Below are 22,909 nucleotides of genomic sequence, written 5' to 3'. Positions count from 1 at the left end.
ACCGCGTCCGATCGTCAATCTCGTATCAGCCATACTTGTGTAATAAATATCTGTGTGACAACCATGAACAACACTGGTGAAGATTCATTATACGCCCCTAACGTCAACCCGACATCAGAAGTGGGATCACCACCGTCTACAATTACCGAGCAGCTTCTGGCCATCGTGAGTCAATTGAAAGAGCAAGAGGCGGGTGCGGAACCTAAGGAAGTATCACCACCGTTCTTCATCACCTGAGTCTGCGCGACGAACGTGTCGAGAAACTAGCGCTTACAAGCGACATCAAGACTCTGGACCAATTTTTGACGGAAATGAATGCTTTCCACTACGCGAAGAAGAGGCTGGCGCCTTCGTCAGAAAATCCATCAGCTGGCCCCGAAGTTAAACGGCAGAAGCTACCTGACCCCCGGATCAAGTGTCGTCACTGTGGTATTCCCGGGCATAAGATAGCGGAGTGTCGTACGAGAATGAGAACCGAGAGACAAGAGAAAAGCCGACCGGCTGGATCGTCCAAGGTGTCATGCTTCAAGTGTCGCGGAGAGGGCCACATCGCACCCAACTGCCCGCTGCTGCAGAAAACAGACCGCAACCCCGATAACGAACGTCGAGTCAACTCCTGCGTGGTGGAGTCTTCAACTGGTAAATTAAGCCATCTGGGTGAGTCGTTCTCGTTTTATTTCGATTCTGGAGCCGAATGTTCGCTAATCAAAGAGTCCGTAGCCTCGAAATTTTCCGGCAAAAGAACGACCGACGTAGTAGTAATGCGAGGGATAGGAAATCACCGTATTAATTGCACGTCTCAAATTGCATCCATAGTACGTATTAATGGTTTTGCGTTGGAAATAATTTTTCACATCCTTGCCGACGGCTATCTAAATTACGACATCATGATAGGCCGCGAAATTTTGAGCCAAGGTTTTAACGTAAATATTACCCAAAATAGCCTCAGTATTTGCAGGGCAAAAGCTGCCAATGTTTACAATATAACCGCCGAAAGTAAAATCGATATTAATGGAGTCGACACCGAGGTGCTCGGTAAAGATAAAGACCGATTGATCTCCATCCTCGGAGAATTTAAAAGTTCGTTTATTACGGGTTTCCCGCGTGCACGTGTAAATACGGGACAGTTAGAGATACGTTTGATTGACCCTAATGTCACCGTACAAAGAAGCCCCTACAGGCTTAGCGAGGCAGAGCGAAGCATAGTGCGCGAACGAATAAGCGAATTAATTAAGGCAGAAATCATAAGGCCTAGTAACTCTCCGTTCGCGAGCCCTATGTTACTCGTAAAGAAGAAGGACGGCTCGGATAGGTTGTGCGTAGATTTTCGAGAGCTAAATAAAAATACGGTCGCGGACCGATATCCTCTACCTCTTATCGCGGATCAAATCGCGAGATTGCAAAGGGCGAAGTACTTCATTAGCCTCGACATGGCCAGCGGGTTCCATCAAATCCCCATTCATCCCAATTCGACAGAATATACAGCGTTTGTCACCCCCGACGGGCAATACGAGTATACGACGATGCCGTTTGGATTGAAAAACGCACCGTCCGTTTTCCAGATGGCTATTCTCAATGCCTTGGGCGGCCTCGCCCACTCGTACGTCGTTGTCTACCTGGATGACGTCCTAATTATCGCTGAATCGGTAGACCAGGCTCTAGAAAGATTACGCATCGTACTAGGTACCCTCGTAAACGCCGGGTTCTCCTTCAATTTTTCGAAGTGTTCCTTTCTCAAGACGCCTGTACTTTATCTCGGGTACGTAGTTCATAACGGAGAAGTTCGCCCAAATCCGGGTAAAATACGAGCCTTGAGTTCTCTACCGGCACCAACGACCGTCGCTCAACTTAGGCAGTTCATAGGTTTAGCCTCCTATTTCCGAAAATTCGTCCCTAAATTTTCACAGGTAATGAAACCGTTGTACGCACTTACCTCCGGTATTAAAAACCTAACTTGGACAGATAGACACGAAACCATAAGGCAAAAAAAAAAATAATTTCCATCCTGACCAACGAGCCAGTGTTAATGATATTTGACCCGAATTACCCGATAGAATTACGTACTGACGCTAGTTCGGACGGATACGGCGCTATTTTAATGCACAAAATCGACGGCAGAAACCGAGTAATAGAATATTACAGTAAGAGAACGAGCCCCGCGGAATCCAGGTATCATTCATATGAACTAGAGACCCTGGCAGTTGTAAACGCCGTTAAACATTTTCGCCACTATCTGCACGGACGGGAATTTCTCGTTGTCACTGATTGTAATTCGTTAAAAGCAGCTCGTAATAAAGTAAGTCTAAGTGACAGGGTTCATAGGTGGTGGGCTTACTTGCAAACTTTCACTTTCGACATTATGTACCGAGAAGGCAAACGAATGGCCCACGTAGATTTCTTCTCGCGTAATCCTGTAGACACCGACCGCGCCCCACCAACAAGATCGAAGAAAAGAAAATTAATCTGGCCGAAATCTCGGAAGATTGGCTACTAGCGGAACAACGTCGCGACCCTCAAATTTCTGAAATCGTCAACAAACTGCGAAACGACGAGCTCGCGGAAGACATTGCGAGTACGTATGAGATACGATCCGGTACCCTTTACCGTAAAATACAAAGGAGAGGCAAGACCCTCTGCCTGCCCATCGTACCAAGAGGGTTTAGGTGGTCCGTCATTAACCACATACACCAGTCAATTATGCACTTAGGTTGGGATAAAACGCTCGAGAAACTGTACGAGTATTACTGGTTCGAAGGGATGGCGAAATATGTTCGCAAATTCGTAGAGAACTGTCATGCTTGTCAGATTTCTAAGGCGAATTCAGGCAAAGTGCAAGTTGAATTACATCCCATACCTAAGACCAGCATACCTTGGCATACCATTCACGTAGACATAACGGGAAAGCTGAGCGGCAAGAACGACTCGAAAGAATACGTCATTGTCCTGATCGATGCCTTTACCAAATTTGTATACTTACACCACACTCGTAAAATAGACTCCCTTAGCAGCGTTAAGGCACTTAAGTCCGCCATATTTCTATTCGGCAGCCCCTCTCGGATAATAGCGGATCAAGGGCGATGTTTTACCGGCAAAGAATTTCAAGATTTTTGTCGGGATAAACAAATTAAACTCCACCTAATAGCAACCGGTGCTAGTAGAGCGAATGGACAGGTAGAGCGTACTATGGGTACATTAAAGAATATGTTTACAACGGTAGAAACGATCGGGCGATCATGGCAAGACGCGATCGGCGAAATACAGTTAGCTTTAAATTGCACCACTCATCGTGTGACTAAATCGAGTCCGCTAGAACTATTAATTGGTAAAACAGCGAGACCCTACGGGTTACTACTATCTGAAAATACCGAAGAAAAGGAAATAGATATCTGCAACGTAAGACAACAGGCCATACGAAATATGGAAGATAGCGCTAAGTATGATAAGGAAAGATTCGATAAAACGAAAGCCAAAGTAGTTAAATTCAATCTCGGTGACTTTGTATTAAAGAAAAACGAGGAAAGGAACCAAACGAAACTAGATCCGAAATTTAGGGGTCCATTTGTGATAGCGGAAATTTTGGAAGGAGATAGGTACATTTTAAAAACACTAGACGGCAAACGGTCATATAAATACAGCCATGATAGGTTAAAGAAAATGCCAGATTGTCGCGTTCCTACTGAGTTGGACGTCTGCGGTGATGACGAGAACAGTGACCATGACGATGCGAGTACCTCGGTCCCAGAGGATCATGCTGACTACAGCACTTAGCAGAAAGAGTTTGCATATGCCCAGTGTGGCGATATGGCAAAGGACAATGTCTTCATACATGTCCAGTGCGGTAATCAGGTGTCGGATCGAACATAGTGGCTCACATACGCTTACGGGGGGCATACGGCCCAAACAAAGTAAGTGCGGGATCAACACACCGTTACCGGATTCAATTCAAGTATCGTTAACACTACGGAGATAACATCTAACATAGTGTTTGAACAAAAGCTCAGTGTGGTATCATGATCCAGAGAACTGAGGGCCGTCCAGGTGCGAGATCGAGAATGGTCCATCATGTCATTACGCCCAGACTGATGATTCACAAAATGCGACTAGCACTTCGAATATCAATCGTAACGTTACGGATTTCCACTCTCTTTTAACTCTTTCTTTATCAAACGTCCGACCAGAATTTTTGCTGTCAAACTGGACCCTTGACCTATTTTGACACTTAACTAAATTGTAAATAACGACAGTTATATCGAATCTAACATTGGGGAAACCCAATATTCTAGATACACCCGAGGACGTGTGATAGTCAGGATGGCCGTGTCGGAGATGAAAGGACACCGGCCCCCCCCCCCCCGTTGGAATTATTTGGAAAAGCCTCAATACTGTAGTATCTACGAAATAACCCAGACACAGTCATTCGAAACTTGAGACAATGAGTTTAGGCTCGAGGCGACAACCGGTCGCCGAGCGTAGCCACGGTCACGGGATGAACGTTCCACCTAACAGAGATATAAAGTAACATAGCTTTCCTTTAAAGAATTGGCAGTACAGACACTTGACAATAAGACATTCCAACAGCCCCGCAGCTCGCCACACACAGACCCCATTCTTTGGGCCAGATGATCGCCAGATGCCGATGCATCGTTTACAGTTTATGTTCAGATAACCTGAGGAACCGTTACAAATCTTAGGACTTAGTTAACTAAAGTCCTTCAGATTGACAAACAGTCTTTGTTCTACCAGCCTGTAAATCTGTCACCTATTGCGGGAAGTTATGGGAAAGCCTGATTTGGTCACGTACGACGTTGCCTGCTAGGAACTCTCTCTCTAGGGCGGCTAGCATCCTTTTCTAACCGCCAACATAGAAATTGACCAATTAACAGCAGCGTCTATTTCCCTCACCCTCCGAGTGGAGGCTTTCTTTGACGAATCCGATGATCTCGTGCCCTTAGGCACACCCCATCATAGTTTTCCTCTGCAGCGTCGTCGCGACGGAAAGTCATTCTTTTCTGGCAATCTGATTAGCTAAGAGTCAATCAAGCGTTCCTAGTATCACGAGTAGTAAGTCGAGTCCGACTTAGACTTTGAAGCAAAGTATATTCGTTATCCCGTGGACCGTGGATTCGCTATATCGAACCTAGGGCCATTGTCATTAGCGTCCAGTTACCGCGTCCGATCGTCAATCTTGTATCAGCCATACTTGTGTAATAAATATCTGTGCGACAACCATGAACAACACTGGTGAAGACTCATTATACGCCCCTACCGTCAACCCGACATATGTATTTTCAATTTGATTTTAAATCTTACCAATATAATCACGCTAGTCAAGTTTCATTACAGCGCTATTAAAATTTCAAAGAGATTTAACACGTAACATGTTAATTTTCTATTGTATGTGTTCAAATATCTGGTATATATAATTTCACATTTGAAAACTTGCTAATTCGCTACCGTATTAGGTTCAGTAACTTCCGAGTACGACGATGAAGTATTTTTATGTAAAATAGTATATGAGAATAAATTATAAAAATATATATAAATATATTTTATATACATACATAGGTATGGATATAAAATCGTCGTTTATTAAAATTAATGAACATTATTTGTTAATAAACATAATTTTTATTCATAATAATATTCAAGTTTAGATATTATTTAAATAAAATATTTGAAAAATGATTATTAAGAGAATATACTATCTTGTTTGGTTAAATTTTGTTTTGAAATAATTACGACTTAGCTTGTCTGAATAGGTAAATGATTTTTCTTCGAATTATTCAACTATTAGATAGAATTTCATATTTGAATAAATGTTTCTTGAAACAATGTCTCAAATATTTCGATTTTATTATGTCAACAATTGCATTAGAAACATTGATTTCACTCATATTCAGATAGTATTGATCGAAGGCAATTGAAATAAAAACAATTCTGAGAACAAATGCTGTTATGCTGTGAAATAATTCGGCTAGATTATGCTTAAAACGTATACAAAATGCAACATCTAAAACTCAAACTAATATTAAAATTTAAATTATTTATTATTTTATTTGAAAGTATTATCTAAAATGGAAAATTACTTGAAAATAATTTATTTGATCCTAAACACAAAATAACCTATATTATTCGTAAAATAAAAATGTGAATTAAAGTAATTTATCCATTACTTCTAATTGTGACTTTTCATCATTGTCTCAAATAAAATTTGCCCAAGCCTAATAATATTTAAAATCATGTAAAAGTTGCAAATGAATTTTGATTAATTATTTACAAAACTATCCTTCTTTATTATTTCAGTAATTTTCAGATATGTACCTAAGGTTGATTTCCAAGGAGGAATTACACTTATATATATTAACCGTCGCTTGGTATTTGTTTCACAGATATACAGACTATATGTATATTATATTATATTATAATTGTTACGTCGGCCGACTCTCTACCTGAGCCGGACCTCACACCGCGGACGGATGGCAGCCAGATGCCCGCACATCCTTATCGCATACTCTTGAAAACACTCGCAGCCTGACTATAAATCTCAGAAAACTCTGGCGAAAGTCTTTCATTGCAAACAAGGGCTTTTCCACGAAAGCGTTTTCTAAGGTTTCTGGTTAACGTCTGGAAAACACGTGAACGCTAAGTGTTCACACGTGCGATGCCTCCTACTCCCAACTTTCCATCGAGGGTGGCTAATACCCTTCCTAGTCCATCGATAGTCTTACTAACCAATAGAAACAATTTCTATTACCCTCACTTCTCCAACCAAAAACTGTCATCAACAAATCAGATGATTCCGTGCGTTAGACACACCCTTCCTTAGCTCACCTCCGACACAGCATCGTCACGATCAAGTCAGTTCGTCTTCGTCGTCAATTCAATCAACACGTCTACCACGATCGCTCAGTCCAACGAACTCACTGAGAAGCATCGTAAAGTCGCAATCTAACATTCTAACCGATCAGTCGCAGTCGAAAACTCTCTGTACGGTCGCGTCCAAATCAGTCACATTGTATAAGATATAACTCGAACATTCTAGTGGTAACTTCCGATACTATTTAAACCGACACCTTATATAATCTGTAAGTGTTATTGTGATACAAATATATATTTATTCTACAATCGTAGAATAAGTTGCATTCAGTAAATCACCCCGGTTATCCTAAACGAAACGCGGGGAGCGACCATTTCGCGGCGTCGATTAGCCGAATCGTAGCGAGAATTTACGACTCTCGCTGACGCGTTTCCTCGCGACCGCGTCTCTCCGCGAACGGTCGCAACAATAATATTAATATTATATACTATCTAATATTTGTAATGTACGTTCAGATGTTAGGAATATACTTGAGCCATGTTTTGGTTAGTTTTTATTTTGATTATATTTGTACTTGGTTCGTGTTAGATTTGGGAATGCAAATATGTAAAGGGAACACTTTATTGCTAGGCATCGTGCATTTTATCGTGCATATTATCGTGCGTTTGACCGAATTATGCTTATCGATCGCTTTCATTTCTAATAAAACATTTGAACCTTTGCTAGATGTCTTCTATAAATGAATTAACCTGGTATCACAAAAATTTGTTGGAAATCTTATGTAGTGTTGAATGAAAGAGAAGAATGGGAAAACAGAAAAATGAAAAAGGGCGAGTGTTTCGTCCAAAGGTCGCTTAAAGAATACAGTACGGCAGTCTGATACGACAGTTCCTTAGACATATAACGAAAAGCATCACCTAAGCGTGACACGCCGATTTTTATGAAATTTTATAAATTCTTGTAAACTATAAATAATAATGCTACCAAAGACATTGGGCACGTACAGTACACGAAATCTGTGATGGCTAAAGTCATCATTTCATATTTGTATTCTTTATCATTGTTTCTTGATTGTTACGTCTTGTTCTAATTAGTAATGTGACATTTGATTATATTGCAAATGTGATCGAAATTCCCATAGTTACAATTTCCTTTCTTATCATCTTTAGCTGTATAGCGAGAGTGTATGTGGAAAAATATTAGTTTTGTTATATTTTAATTAAATAGAGTATATTTTTAGGTTAATTTAGTTTATTTTAAATATCCCAAGAGATATTTTGCTAAATCAAGAGGACAAACCTAAAATTATGGCGTACAAGGATGCAAGACTCTCATAAAGAAATTGCCCTTAGAATAAAGAAATTACATCATTTCATAAATAATTTTATTAAATTATTTGGTGATTCTATAAGAAAAGTGCTCAAAGAGCGAAAATGGGAAGCTTACATAAAGTCACATTTCGTTAATGTTGCGAACTGTAACAAAGGAGAATCTAACAGGGAGTCAAATACGAGCAAATTAAAATCTACCGGTTAATAAAGGGCGTTCCCAATAAGTTTTCCGAAACATTAAATGATTCATACAGAACAAAATTTCGGAAACACCCCTAACGCAACATCGTAAACAAGCAAGTCTCGCATTTGCGAAAGATCCTATGACCTGGAATGAAAAGTAGAAAAATGTAATTCTTTGAGACGAAAAAAAGTTTAACCATAACGGACCAGATGGCTTTAAATTTTACTGTCATGATTTAACTATTATGGTTGTATATAGACTGCATTTATCTACACTAGAAGAACTCTAATGCGTTGGATATTAACAAAAATGAATTCTAAGAGACATAGAATTCCAAGAGAACTTGTAGAACATATTTTAATTCCGTTTGTGGAAGACATGGATTATGAAAACTGTATGTTGCAGCAAGACAATGTAACCATTCATAATTGGAGATTGAATAAAGAATATTTTCAAACAAAAAATAAGCAATGGCCCATACATCCTCCTGATCCCCTAATATTCCCTAATTGAAATCCTTCGGGGAATATTAGCTCCCAAAATATACGCAAATACAATGCAGTATGCTAAATTCTAGATCTTAAGGATGGCATAAGATAAATGTGTGCTACCATAGAAATCGTGACTCTATAAATTTTAATCGAAAGTATGAAAGAAAGAAGTTTTGAAGTTATCCGCAGAAATGGAGCAAATACATGTTTATTAACATGTAATTTTTAAACAAAACATTTTGTTTTATAGAGTAAATATAGTATTATATTAAGTTGAACTATGGATATTTCACCCCACCCTCTTACTGTAAATATACATACATTTTTCAAGAATTGTGTACATAAAGACATATATTTACGTTATAATTGTTCAGTTGTCTTTTTTATCACATATTATTTATTTATCACATATCACTTTATTACATATTGCATAAAATATTGCACGGAACTATGGAAATTTCACGTATTGTATGTTTGTTAAAACAGTCGCATTTTTTGGTGAAAATGAAACTTGAAACTCCTAGAGATAGGAGTAACAATGTATATTTTAAAAATTATAACCTTTTTATTAATTCCACTTTTAAATATTAATCGATTTTCACAAACATTTGTGTATGTGAACTACAAATTTATACTCAAAATAAATCAGAACTCTTATTCTTTTTGCAAATTAACGAATATGATTGTTATTTCAAAATGGGCAAACAAAATGTTACTAATTGGTTTATGTATCATTCGGGATAGGAAATGTAATCAATGTGTCTTTGTTTCTAGCGTGGTAAAAACGGATAGTATTAAATACTGAAAAAGAAGGAATGAATTTGATATAACGAAGTAATATTTTTTGATCAATACATACGGTGAATTATAAATACACGTCATATTTCAGAAGGCGTATCTACACAAAAATAAAATAAGTACAAATCTTATAAGTATATGTTCCTACATATCTTAATTTTCGAGTTATGCACGATTAAAGAAGATGTTCGAAGTGTCCGCTTTGTGCCTCAACATCATCTAGGTACTACGCGCCGTAACACTGAGCTCCGTATTCACTCGAAAATATTATTCTTCGAATAGTTTCAAATTTGTATTTTGTATCTGCTTCCGCAAATCATGTACATTATTCGTTTGCATCGAATACACAATAGATTTTAAACGATTCCAAAAACAAAAACCTAATCCTAACCTAAACCTAAACCTAAATATCACAGTGGCTATGCAATGAGTCCATCTTGTCTTATTAAACTGTAACTAAACCTATTATACTGTTAAAGAATGCTTTAATAAGAAAACGAGGTGAAAACTTCGAACATTTTTTGTAATCATTTATAACTTGAGAACTAAAATAAGTAGGACGTACGAGCATATTCATATGACGCCTTTTACATATCTTAATATGCAAATTCACCCACTGTTGTATGGACATGACTCATCCTCTAATACAACTTACCCAAATAGACGTTGCGATAGTAATTAAACTCCAACTGACTAAGAGCGGTAAAGCACTAAACAACAGAGTATTTTTTCTGCCAAACTTATCAACGATAAAAATATTAATTGGTGGCGCTAACATATGTCCAACAGCCACAACTGCCACCAATGTAGAAACAGATGATGCTGTGACTGGAATAGGCGAGTCTTCGGACATTAATATTACAATACTTGGTGAATTCCATCCTACGACGAATCCAATGTAACCACTCATAATGGAACCTGACAGATTCATGTACGTAATGTACATGTACGGTATATGTATCAATAAGGAAAAATAATTGGACAATATTATTATAGATCATTATTATAGATATTATATCATCAAAAATACAACTGTAACCTGCTGCGTTTTTTTTTTTTTTTAGTTACTTTCTGTCCAATGTTATTTTTTTTTATCGCTAACAGATTTCTTAAGATTTAGAAAAAAATTGTCACTATAAAGAATAACTGTCAGTGGAATGTGTAATTGTTCATTTCAGGTCTTTGGTGGATCTTTTTCTTTAGAATTTAAAAAAATATCGCAGAGCAAAATAATTTTATAATTACATGTCAAAATAGCCAAATATTCCCAAGTTTTTGAGCCATCCGGTGATGTATATTTCCTTCCATCTGCATTAATACCCATCTTTGCAATTTATATTTCATACACTTCGAGAATGAATTACTCAACGGATGTTACCCTACAACTGAGTCAAACGAACTAAACGTGTTTCATCACATTATTTAATCAACGTAAGAGATAACAACTAGCTACCAAAAAATACAAAATAGACATAAATCCTGCTTATCGTGTTTGTAATAGTAAACTGTCGTATTTGAAAAAAGAAACTCGCATTCGCTGTAGACAGTATCATCTCCTCTTGCGATGGTACATAGATCCGTAATCTTCAAATAAGAATTTGCGTCTTGCAATCTTGATAAGAAATGTTATCAACTTATATAAAATTGTTTAGATATAAACATATACATTTTCCGTGAAAAATTACTGCGGTAATAATTTGTTAATAGTTTCTGTTCACTAGTAGTTTTCAAATTTTATTGAAATAATATATATGTACAGTCGAAACCATTGTTACTTAAAAATCAATATATCTTAACATAAGTCTGTACACTTTAATTAATTCACCTGCAACATATTTGTTTCGAACGAGCGATGTTATTCTGTAAAAACAGTAACAGATAAGATTGAAATCTGCATGATCTAACTCTACATAATTCTGAAGCACAGTTAACAACTATTACTTCTCTATTTTATATTTTTCGAAATCAGAAATTTCTAAAAAAGTATAATAAAAGATAAAGACTAAACAGACCGTCAAAATAATCATAGTGAAATCGGCAAAGATGTGATTTTATGTGAAAAAATAAATTTAATATAAAATCAAACTTTTTCATATGACACTTTGTTTCCAAAAAAGTTAAGTTTAGAAATTTCTGACTAGCTAATAGTAAATAGTTAGCAGGATTCGATGGATTCTTACGATGGATTCACTTTCAATTATGTTTTTTCATCATGCACGATGCAGGGTGATAATTATTGTGCATATAGGAAAAACATAAAAGTTTTCCATCATGAACACATAATGAAATCTTGTTTATTACATTGATATTTCTGAGCTTCTATTTTAATTTTAGTCTGGGAAAACAATTTGGTTAATATCATGAAATCGTTCTCCAAAGGAAGTTAATCTGAATGTGAAGTGCGCATCATTTTTTAATAAATTGGTGCTTGCAATTGTTATACATGCAAGAATTTTCATGAAGTCAGATATTTACCGTGACTGGTTGTGTTTACATATACATATACATCATATACACATGTATATGGGTCTTGAAACTCCCGTGGTGGCAAATGTCAGAATTATGCGCTCTGCTGCAGCGGCATTGCTACAGTCTAGTTAAAACAATAGGAAATTTAAGGTTATAATTCTGTGTGTCCTAAAACACGTTCGCATATACAGATCTGGAAACTCCTCCAGTGGCAGTAAGTCTCTAAGTGGCGGGACAATATTGGTCAATTTGTCCACAGTAAGACACTTCAGTCGAGAAGTTAATTCGTTTATAGTGTCACTGTGTCGAATCGGGAAGGAGGCGACCGCGCGTTGCCATCACTGCGACGCAAGTGTGGACTCGGCGCAGCACACGCTGGAACATTGCCCGGCGTGGGCAGCGCCGCGAAACTCCCTCATCGAGGAAATAGGGTTCGACCTCTCGCCGCCGACGATTTTTGAAGCGCTGCTGACGAACGAGAGGAGTAGGAAGGCCGTAGCCTCCTTTTGCGAGCCAGTTATGCTGCGGAAGAAGGCGGCGGAGCGGGTGAGGGAGCGGGCTTCCCACCCCGAGAGGATTGGCCGACGAGGGCGCGGCGGTGCCCGTGGACGCGCCTACATGAGGCGCATGAGAGCCGCCGCGACCTCCGAAGGGGATTGAAGTTAGGTGCTGGATCTTCCAGCACCTGGGAGCCACCAAGCAGTCCGGTTGGGGATCCGGACGGCCCCTGAGAGAGTGCGAGACGTAATACGGACAGAATGTTGTGCACGGGGGGGCCCGGTGTGTCGCCACAGCGGTTCTCGGGCACCCCTCGGTCGCAATAGGGACGGTCATCGTGGAGGTTTTAGTCGGTTGGAGTCCGACACTACCACCCCGCTCTTCCCCCTAGAAGCGGCGGGCGTCCGTGCGGATTTCCTCCACGAAAAAAAAAAAAAAAAAAAAATAAAAAGAAATTCTATATGCCTGGGGTGCATATGAAACGAGATGATTGAAAGCCTTCGAAAGATTACAAACAGATAAATTTGCGCTGATATCCAAAATATGGAACAGATTTATAAGTAATAGTCAGACTTGTTACAACGATTAACAACGGCAAAATACTGACATTCGCGGATGACACAGATGTAGTATTCAGGCACAGCAGTCACATTACTACAAGAGCATATCACAAAAATAAAAAATTTTACTAAATGTCCAGCTGGACAAATTGTAAAGTACAAATTAAATAAATAAAGAATACTTCTATTTCTGTTATGTACGTACATATGTATATTGTCTTGCTTTTTCGCCTACATTCTTGCTTTTGTTATATATGTACATACGTGCATTGCTTTTTCCATTATATTTTTCTCTTCTGTCTGCAATAGCACAATGCATGTAACTTCATTATGAACATTAAACATACTCTGGGGTGGTAAAGACCTTCTTTCACGCCTTCACGTGACCCATCCTTTTAACGCTATTGCGTCGTTATCCAAAATTTTTCCAAAATTTAATGATTTAATTATAAAAGCAATAATGGAACTAAGGTGACGGAAACGCATGTACAATCGCATGTACTAAAAGAGGATATGAGAATTGATTTTTACCGATTTTTTTAAGGTACGTTCAATATAAATTTTTTTTCTTCGCCTTTCTCTCATTTAACATGTTATATGTACAGGTCCGTATGGAAGCACACAGAAGTATGCAAATCAAGAGGGAAGGAAATCAAAACTTCATAAAATGAAAAGTTGTATCTTTATATATTAACAATAATATATTACAAACATGATAAAAGTAGCTTTATTCGTTAAGTTCTGTGTTTGATACTAGGTAATTAAGTTTCCAATTTCGGATTGCTAGAATTTAATCTTGAAGTTAGGATGAATAATCTGTGGAAGACACAATGTTTGTGTTGAAATAATATTCAGTGATGTTCATTAAACAGAACTACAGAACCAAATGTATATAAGGGAGTGATATAATTAACAACGTATACAAAAATTGTTGATTGTTGGCCAGTTACATTCAGACTAAACTTAGGTAGTTTTTTTTTTTTTATTTTATTTTGGTTATTTTACAATTTGTCCTTATGGACATTTGGTAAAGTGTTATATCTTGTTGGTGAAGAAAAAAAGAAAACAAAATAAAATAAAAAATAAATATAGCATGTGGGTGGCTACCCCCAGCGGGGTGCCAGCTTCGTTTTTTTTCTAAGTTATATCTTTTATGAGGTCTATTGGGTGTTTCCTTTTTAGTCTTCTTGCGATATTTGTTGTGTTGCACGTTTCAGCTGCCAGCTGGTTCGGGTGTATTTCTATTCTTGTTCTGTATCTTGTTGCGAATCTGGTAATCTCCTCCTTGACCGTTGGTATTCCGAGGTCTCTCCGTATGTCCTCGTTTCTAACGTACCATGGGGCGTTTACTATTGTTCTAAGGATTTTGGCTTGCATTGTTTCTATTTTGTTTATGTGGCTCATTGCTGCTGTTCCCCATAGTGGAATTCCGTATGTCCAGATTGGCTTTATGATTATTTTGTATACTTTCAGTTTGTTTTCTGTGCTTAGTTTGGATTTTCGGCTTGTTAGCCAATGCATTTGTCTCCTTGCTATCTGTATCTTGTCTATTATTGATTTGATATGCTGTTTCCATGTGAAGTGTGTATCTATGTGAAGTCCAAGGTATTTGACTTGCCTTGTTTGTGTTATTTGCGTGCCGTTCAGGAAGATGTTTGGTGTTATCTGTTTTCTCAGCGTGAATGTGATGTGGTTGCATTTGTTAGGGTTAGCTTTAATTTGTTTGTCTTGTAGCCACTTTTCTATTTTTGTGATGTGTTTTGTAGTATTATGGCTGCTGTTACAGGGTTAGTGTGCCTGACTAGCACGGCTGTGTCGTCCGCGAATGTCAGTATTTTGCTATTAGTAGTTGTTGGAATGTTGACCGTGTATAATGTGTATAGTATGGGTCCTAGGACGCTTCCTTGTGGAACACCTGCTTTGATGTCTTTCGCTTCGGAGTGTGCGTCCTTGATTTTTACTGTGAAGGTTCTGTTGCTTATGTATGATTTTAATATTTGGTATATTTTTTCCGGGAATTGTTTCTTGTTTGTTTGTATTAGGCTTTCGTGGTTTATTTTGTCGAATGCTTTCTCTATGTCCATGAATAGGGCTGTACAATATTGTTTGTTTTCTATTGTGTGTATTATTTCGTTGACAAGCCTGTGCATTTGTTCTATGGTGGAGTGTTTATTTCTGAATCCAAATTGATGGTCTGGTATTAGTTTTTCCTTCTCTATTATTGGTTTTAGTCGGGCGTATATTACTTTTTCTAGTACTTTGGAGAGCACGGGGAGTAGTGATATTGGTCTGTAGGATGTTGCTTCATGTGGGTCTTTGCCTGGTTTGGGTAACATTATGATTTGTGCCTGTTTCCATAATGTAGGATAATATTGTATTCTTAGTATTGCATTGAATATTATAGTGATTAGTCGTATCGCTTTTGGAGGGAGGTTTTTCAATATTTTACCATTGATTAGATCGATTCCTGGTACTTTGTTGTTTTTTGTTTTTCGATTATGTTTCTAATTTCTTGTGCTGTTGTTTTAGGTATGGTGTATTGCATGTCAGTTGCGGTGCTAATGGTTAGCGCATCGTCGTCCGTATGACAATTGTCGTTGCTGTTATTGACGTTGTGTGGTGTAAATGTGTTGCACAGGTGGTTGGAAAATTCATCGGCTTGCTCTTCGTTGCTTCTTGCCCATGTGTTGTCTGCTTTTCTGATTGCTGGGGCTGGTTTTATCGCCTTCTTTATTTTTTTTGTGGCTTTCCATAGTGAGTAGTTGTAGTTCTCGTGTGCAGATAGTGACTCTATGAACTTTGTGAATTCGTTGTTGTTGTGCTCTTTTATTTTGTTTTTTATTTCCTTTGCGAGTTTGCTTAGGTGTTTTTTGTTTTCTTTTGTTCTATGTTTTTGCCATTTTGCTTTCGCTTTTCTTTTATCTCTAATTTTTTCGAGGATGTCTGATGGGATTTGTTTTGTTTGTCTAGTGGTAGTTTCTGGTTTTGTGGTTGCTCGTGCTGCCTCTTGTATATTTTCTGTAGGTGTTGTTACAACTTGTTCGATGTGTTCGGGCGTTTTCAATGGGATGTTACAGTTGATTTTGCTCTCGATTATTTCTTTGAAGGTTTGCCATTTGGTGGATTTGTTGCATAGTATCTCTGAGTTGTTGTAAAGTATTGGCTTGTTTCTGCATGTAATTATTATAGGTGTATGGTCGGAGCTAAGCTCGAGGCTGGGTGCCATATTTATTTTATTTCCATTTAATCCCTTTGTGACTGCAAAGTCGAGTAGGTCAGGGATTTTGCTCAGGTCTGTCGGCCAGTATGTCGGTCTTCCTGTGGATAATATATTGAGATTGTTTTTCCTTATGTGTTTTTCCAGGGTTCTGCCTCGAGGTGTAGTGATTCTTGATCCCCATGTTGTGTGCTTTGAGTTGTAGTCTCCTGCTGCGATATACTTGTCGCCTAGTTGTTGGAAGTATTCTTCCCACATTTGTGCTGTTATTTTGTGTCGCGGTGGTGCATATACTGCTGACAGCTGTAGACGGTTGCTGCTAGTTTGTACGGTAACGGTAGTTGCTTGTATGTGTTCTTTACTAACTTGGCTGTGTAGGTGGTGTTTAATGTCGTTTCTTATTATCACTGCGGTCCACCGTGTGCTTTTCCTGAGGGGTGCTTGGTATCGTATATGGTATAGTGCGGTATTTTTGTGTAGCTTTTTGTTGTGAAATGCGTTTCTGATACGAGTAGTATGTCTATGTTGTTGTGGTACAGGAATGCTTTGGTTTCAATGGCCCTTTGTTGTAGGCCGTTAGAATTCCAGGCAGCTATTTTTAGTATGTCCGTTTTTACTTTTTGCTTAGCATGGTTGTTATCAGTTGTATCATAGCTGTGATTTGTAATGATTACTGTTTGAATGCTTCGTTTAGTTCGCTTATCGTTCTTGTTAACATGTCGGTGCTTTTGATGGATTGTTTTAATAGTTCTTTTATTTCTGTAGCGTCGTTGGTGATATTGTGTGGTGGTAGTTATATGTCCTGCTTCTAGGAGGCGGAAACAATTTACGTTGGAGTATTTTTCTGGCTGGGCAGCCTTTGTAGCTGGCTGGGTGGTTTCCGTTGCAGTTGTAGCACTTTACCTCGTTTATTTTTCTCATGTATGGGCAGTACGTTGTTAAATGCTTTTCTGCGCATTTGATACACATCGGGTTTCTGTTGCAGTAGTTTTTTGTGTGTCCATATTGTTGACACCGCATGCATTGTGGTATGTCTTTTTTATGTTTGGTTTGTTCGACTGTAATTATTGTGTTTAGGATTTGTTTGATTTCGAAAATTTCCTTGTTGTTGTTGTTAGGTTCGAGTTCAATTAGGAATAGCGGTAGTGGTTGTTTGGTATCAAATCTCGTTATGTTGTTTATTGCCCTTACCTGGTGTCCGATTTTGGCTAGTTCCTCACATATGTTGTTTGTATTTGTCTTTGGGCGTAGTCCTCTGATTACTGCTTTATAGCTTTTGTCAGTTTTGAGTTGGTAGGTATGGTACCCGGCGTTTTTTTCTTTTAGCACCTTTACCACTTTTCTGTAGGTTTCTGGGGCGTTGGTTAGCACTTTTACCTGGTCCAGTTGTAATTGTTTTATTGTGTGATTTTCTTTGCCTGCCGTATTGTTTAGCAGTTCGAGGAGGGGGTCTATTACTTGCGCATCGATGTATATTGGTGGTGGTTTGGCGTTGTGTTTTGGTTTTTCAGTTGTTTCTGGTTCCTTCTCTTGTGGTAGTATGCTGAAGGGGTTTTGTAGTGAGATTTCTTGGAGCCACTGCTTACTTTCTGTTTCTGCAGCCCTCCTAGTATTTGCGTTTGTTGTAATTTTTCTTCTGTTGCTGGGAGTTACGACCTTCCAGCTTCCGTCTTGTTGTGTCATTTCGTTGTTTCGTTTGTATCGTCGCTCATTCTAGTGATATCCATTTCGGTTTCTGTAGATTCTTGGATTTCCATATTTTTGTGTACGGCATATGTTTCGCCGTTGTTTGATATCCTGAGCGGTGGCACTCGTTGCATTTTTTGTTTTCCTTGTTTTTCGCACTTTCGGGAAAACTTTCTCTCCACGTTCGGTTTCGAGGGAGAGACCTCTCCGGGCACCCGGCACGTCTGCACTCTTCGGCAGTCAAAAGGGAACGCGGTCTATATTATATAAACAAATATTTTGATCATGTAAACAAATAAAAGTTGATTTTGTTTGTGTTTAAATGAAGTATAAAAAAAATACCAGAAATTGATAACGTTTTCGTTATGCTCTAGCAGAAACTATAAGGTGATAAATATATTTTTAGTTGGTGTATATTTAAACTTATCTCGTACGAAAATTTAACTGCTGTCTTCAAATCGTTAAGCTTTTGAAAATTTAATAAATACATATATCGTCTCTATTTTAATCGTGTAACCACATGTAACTTCTAACAACAGAAATATTTTTATCGCAGATTTTTAGTCCTGTTAACTTTACCACACTCGTTTGTGACATTACCAACTTTATTAATTCGATTAAATATAGTTTACACACTCACCAGCATAAATCACAGAGAGCGTAAGTGACTTTCGAATTTTTGAAACGATCGATATTTTAGAACATGTGACACGAGGGTTCATAAAATGCAAAGTCTACGTTGTATACTCGTGTGTGGTATCGGGGATGAATAGGGAGATCTCTAAAGCGTTGTCATCAGAAAATGGATACTGAGCCTTCGCTGGTCAACGGCCGCACTATTCACCGATGAGTTCTTGGTCGCACATGATGGGAGAAAGGAACGAACGCGACAGGAGAAGTGTGTGGACGTACGGAAAGAGAGAAAGTGTGGAATCGTACGATCTTGGTTCGTACCGATAAGCATTGGAGGAAATATGTATGTACGGCATGTGGTAGCACTGCCAGAACAAATATATGTGCTGTGTGTAAGAAAAATAAATATAAGGAGAATCGTAGTATGAATCTACATTTTCGGATCGGTAGAGATTTCTAAAAAGAAATTTGTGCAAAAGCAATCTTAACTTTGAAATTCAAAGTCAACTTCTTTTTTCATTCCAACATATTCTACTTATCACGAGGAACAAAAGTCTCAAAGGAACCGTAGATCGCAAGTGATTCCTCCTTCCGGAAAACCAATCTAAATACATAATTCCCGCCTATCCTTGTTAAATTTTTCAAACTATTGAATGTGATTTATCGCGAATCTAAATTCTGGCATTTGTTGATTGAGAGTGCTACTGCATTCGTTACGTGGCCCAAAAAACATAGTTGTAACTTAAATAGCATCCAAATATTATCGAGTGACATATCTATTTGCAGTGCTTGAACGTGACGAATTTTATAAAATTGTGAGCTTCCTCGCATATTCACCGCGCTGTCATATAGCTGAATCGAGGACCTGTTTCATATATTCATCAGTAAATATGCGTGAGCAAGGGCGATAACCTGTTCTTCTGTAGGAATACGGGATCAATTTGATCTTTGACATGTCGCAATATTAATTTTTGATCGCCAAATTATGGATTTAGTCGCTGAATATCGTATTATCGCGAAAACCTCTCTGCACGTAAAATTCTTCTATTATTTCTGTATTTTACTTCATCAATAGTATGTTATTTATTTTATTACAAGTAAATGTAAATATAAACACAAATGCGAATATAAACATAGAAATATAAATATATTGTGAGTAAAGCCAGTTTAAGAATTATTAAATCTTTAACATTTTTTTGTGAGAGAGGGAGTCATTTCCGACCCAGAGTGTTTTTGAACCTTTTGTTCCTTGTGACGAGTAGAATACGTTGCAATTTAAACAAATTTTACCTTGAATTTTACGATAAAGATCGTTTTTGTACAAACTTTTTTTACAAATCTCTATCGATCCGAAGGTGTAGAATTATGTTACGATTTTCATTATACTTCCTTTCTTTATATTTTCTACGTACACTTTCAGCATAACATGCATTCCATTCGTTTAATTTTTTAGTTACTTTATTACAAATCTATTATTTCTTCTGTATCATATATGCCTTGTAATTAAAAAACCCTAAATAAGATAAAATTTGTGACAATTACTTAATAAATATGATTAACAGATGTATTGATGCAGTGTAGACAACTGTAGAGTTGTCTACACTGCATGTACTGACTAGTATAGACAAATTTGTTCCTATCTTTTTACTTAATGTAACAATTGTTGTCAAAAAATGTAATTTAAAGAAAAATTTCTACTATTTTGTTTTGCCGATCCAAAGGAGCTTGGCTTGAATTCCGTGACAGATTTTTTTTTATAACGAGTTTACTTTTAAATTAAATATATACAATGTTATATGTGAAAATTTAAAACAAACATATTTAAGAATGAAAGTGTGTGTTAGATCATATTTTATATTTTCAATTAAAAATTTTATTAGATATGTAAATAATTTCCATTTATTCGTTGCATAAACATTTATATCACTTGTTATTATAATCGTTTACAAAATTGAGATTGGTTAACATGTTTTTCAATTAACAAATATATAGGATAATCTGAAAAATAATAATAGAAATTTTAATGGCACGTTATAATTAATCTGTATTTGTTATTGGTTGTTTGACCAAATGTATCTATTATACAATAGAAGTGAAAGCGAGCTGAAGCATAAATGTAGCACTTAATTTTGTTATTCTGCGTATAACGAATTTGTGCTCGTTATCATTTGACAGTTATTATTTATGAACATTAATAAATACATCTGTTATTGACTGACGCGACTGGACGACTGATACATGGGTAGCAGCATACCCCGTACCAGTTGTAGAGAAGAAAATAATGACATCCGAAAATTTAATTTATTGTGCCTCCTCATTAATCTATTATAGTATATCGAAAACCACCTCATGGAATTTTCGAGTAGAAAGGATTAATGTTTCCTTTGCATCCATAACCAATTAATAAATGCACATATGAATAATGCTTTACAAACTTCACGTATGTACTGCGATCGTCCCCTTCGCGAGTGCCCGCGGAAAGATCACATACGCATAGCGAGTTTCCAAACTGTTCACAGAAAAGTCGTAACAAAGATAACAATCATTTTATATTACAGTAAATGTTCAGTATAGCCTCTGTTTTCTTTACAAACAACGTTACAACACGCACTCTACACAGTACACACAGTACACACACCACACACCCAAATTACTTGCGTTGGAACTAAATCAAAGAGATTAAAAAAAATACGAAGAATATAAAAATAAAGCAACTGAAAAGTCCAAACAACTAAAAATGTTAAAAAAAAAGGTTTAGAAAAAAAGGGTACAAAAATATCTACAGTGGAATAACTTAAATCTATACTACAGTTAATCTACAATTAACTCCAACTTTATGTCTATACAATTCTGCTAATTTTCTGTTTTCTTTTTTTTCTTTGGTTGTCGAAATAATTCTATCCTTCGTTATTCCTAGTTCGTCCTAGTTCGTCCACTAGATCGTCACTGGAAGTGACCAATTTTGTTTACAGAATTGTCCATGGAAGCGTACTTTGTCCGATTATGTACATAAACTTGTCATTCACACCTGGTTTGATTCATTTTTTTTATTATTAATTCCTCGTTTCAGGAATACTTGTGTTCAGGAAAAGTGATTGTAGGGAATAAGTTTCAGTTATTCCTTTACGAAAGAAGTTATCGTAATCTTAGCATTTCTGCAAGTAATCTTTTGTCATATGGTTTATTCAGATTTGGCTCTTTGCAAACTTTTTTTTGCTAAGGTCACTTACAGTCCTATTTATTGTAGCTCCTGCTACGTACGTACGTACTGCCCAGCTTAGGATAAGCGATGACATTCTTTGCTTTATATCCCCTTTATCTTCCGCTACCTAAAAATGTTGCTTCTAATGGATTAGTCGTCAAATTTGACAAGTACTCAGTCCGGTAATACCGCCTCTTCCAGCTGAACTCTTCAAAGTGCTAGCTATATTGATTTCTTTACGATTATCATTGTTACGTTTATCAAACTGTTTATCAAAGGTGTGTAGTTGCCAAGATAGTGTGATTTTTTCCATGAGTTACAGTTTGAAAGTGGTTGAGTCAGCAATGGCGTGCGGGGCTTTCAGCAGTCTCACGTACTAAACTGGACCTCACTGACTGCTCTTTGATCGCCCATTGCGAAAATGGAGCAGTTTTGTAAGCGTTTCTCTATCCTTTATAGACAACCAATCACTGCGAAAATAGATCCGCATATAATACAAGTAGTAAACTGTAGAAGGACATCTGTCGCATCTCTTAATATTGAACAGTCTAGCGTTGGCGATCTTTTTGAAGGAAAACCTATCTTGGAGGGATTTGGTGTTGGAGAAACGTTTTCTTTTTTAATTACGTGAAATGGTCGCAGAAATTAATAGGAATAAGTTTTACTACAATAGAATGAAAAATGCGAAAGTTATTGCATTTTACAATTAAGAAAAACAGACTTCTTCACGCCCTTTACAAATTTATAACCTAACAATCGTTATATAATAAGTATCGTTTTAAGGATAATTTTATTAACTAAAACTTTTTACTAAAACCCTTTTGCGTACGACGAATAGACTTTAAGATATAAAGCGAAATGTAAAAAGAAAGATCGATATTTCTTTAAAACACACCAGAGCAAAATTGTTTCAAAGTCGCTTATTTCGTTCTAAATATTGTTGCGAACCAGATTCTGCAAAAACATTTCTACTATCAATTTGTCCCTAAATAAATGTTAATTCGATTGGGCTATCTATCGAGA

At 37.2% G+C, this 22,909-nt stretch overlaps 1 protein-coding gene across 1 annotated transcript; it reads right to left on the bottom strand.

Moving 5' to 3' along the window:
* Positions 1–9,394: 9,394 nt before the first annotated feature.
* Positions 9,395–11,027, bottom strand: LOC132914006 (facilitated trehalose transporter Tret1-like). The gene is made up of 3 exons (XM_060972744.1): positions 10,867–11,027; positions 10,277–10,539; positions 9,395–9,624 (listed from the first exon to the last, which is right to left on the bottom strand). Exons 1-3 carry the CDS (start codon positions 10,943–10,945, stop codon positions 9,577–9,579), a joined length of 390 nt encoding a protein of 129 aa, XP_060828727.1. The 5' UTR covers positions 10,946–11,027; the 3' UTR covers positions 9,395–9,576.
* Between the last annotated feature and the right edge of the window lie 11,882 nt (positions 11,028–22,909).

The sequence above is a fragment of the Bombus pascuorum genome, chromosome 14, assembly GCF_905332965.1.
Source record: "Bombus pascuorum chromosome 14, iyBomPasc1.1, whole genome shotgun sequence".
Lineage (NCBI taxonomy): Eukaryota > Metazoa > Arthropoda > Insecta > Hymenoptera > Apidae > Bombus > Bombus pascuorum.
This window is presented reverse-complemented; position numbering and strand designations above follow the sequence as displayed.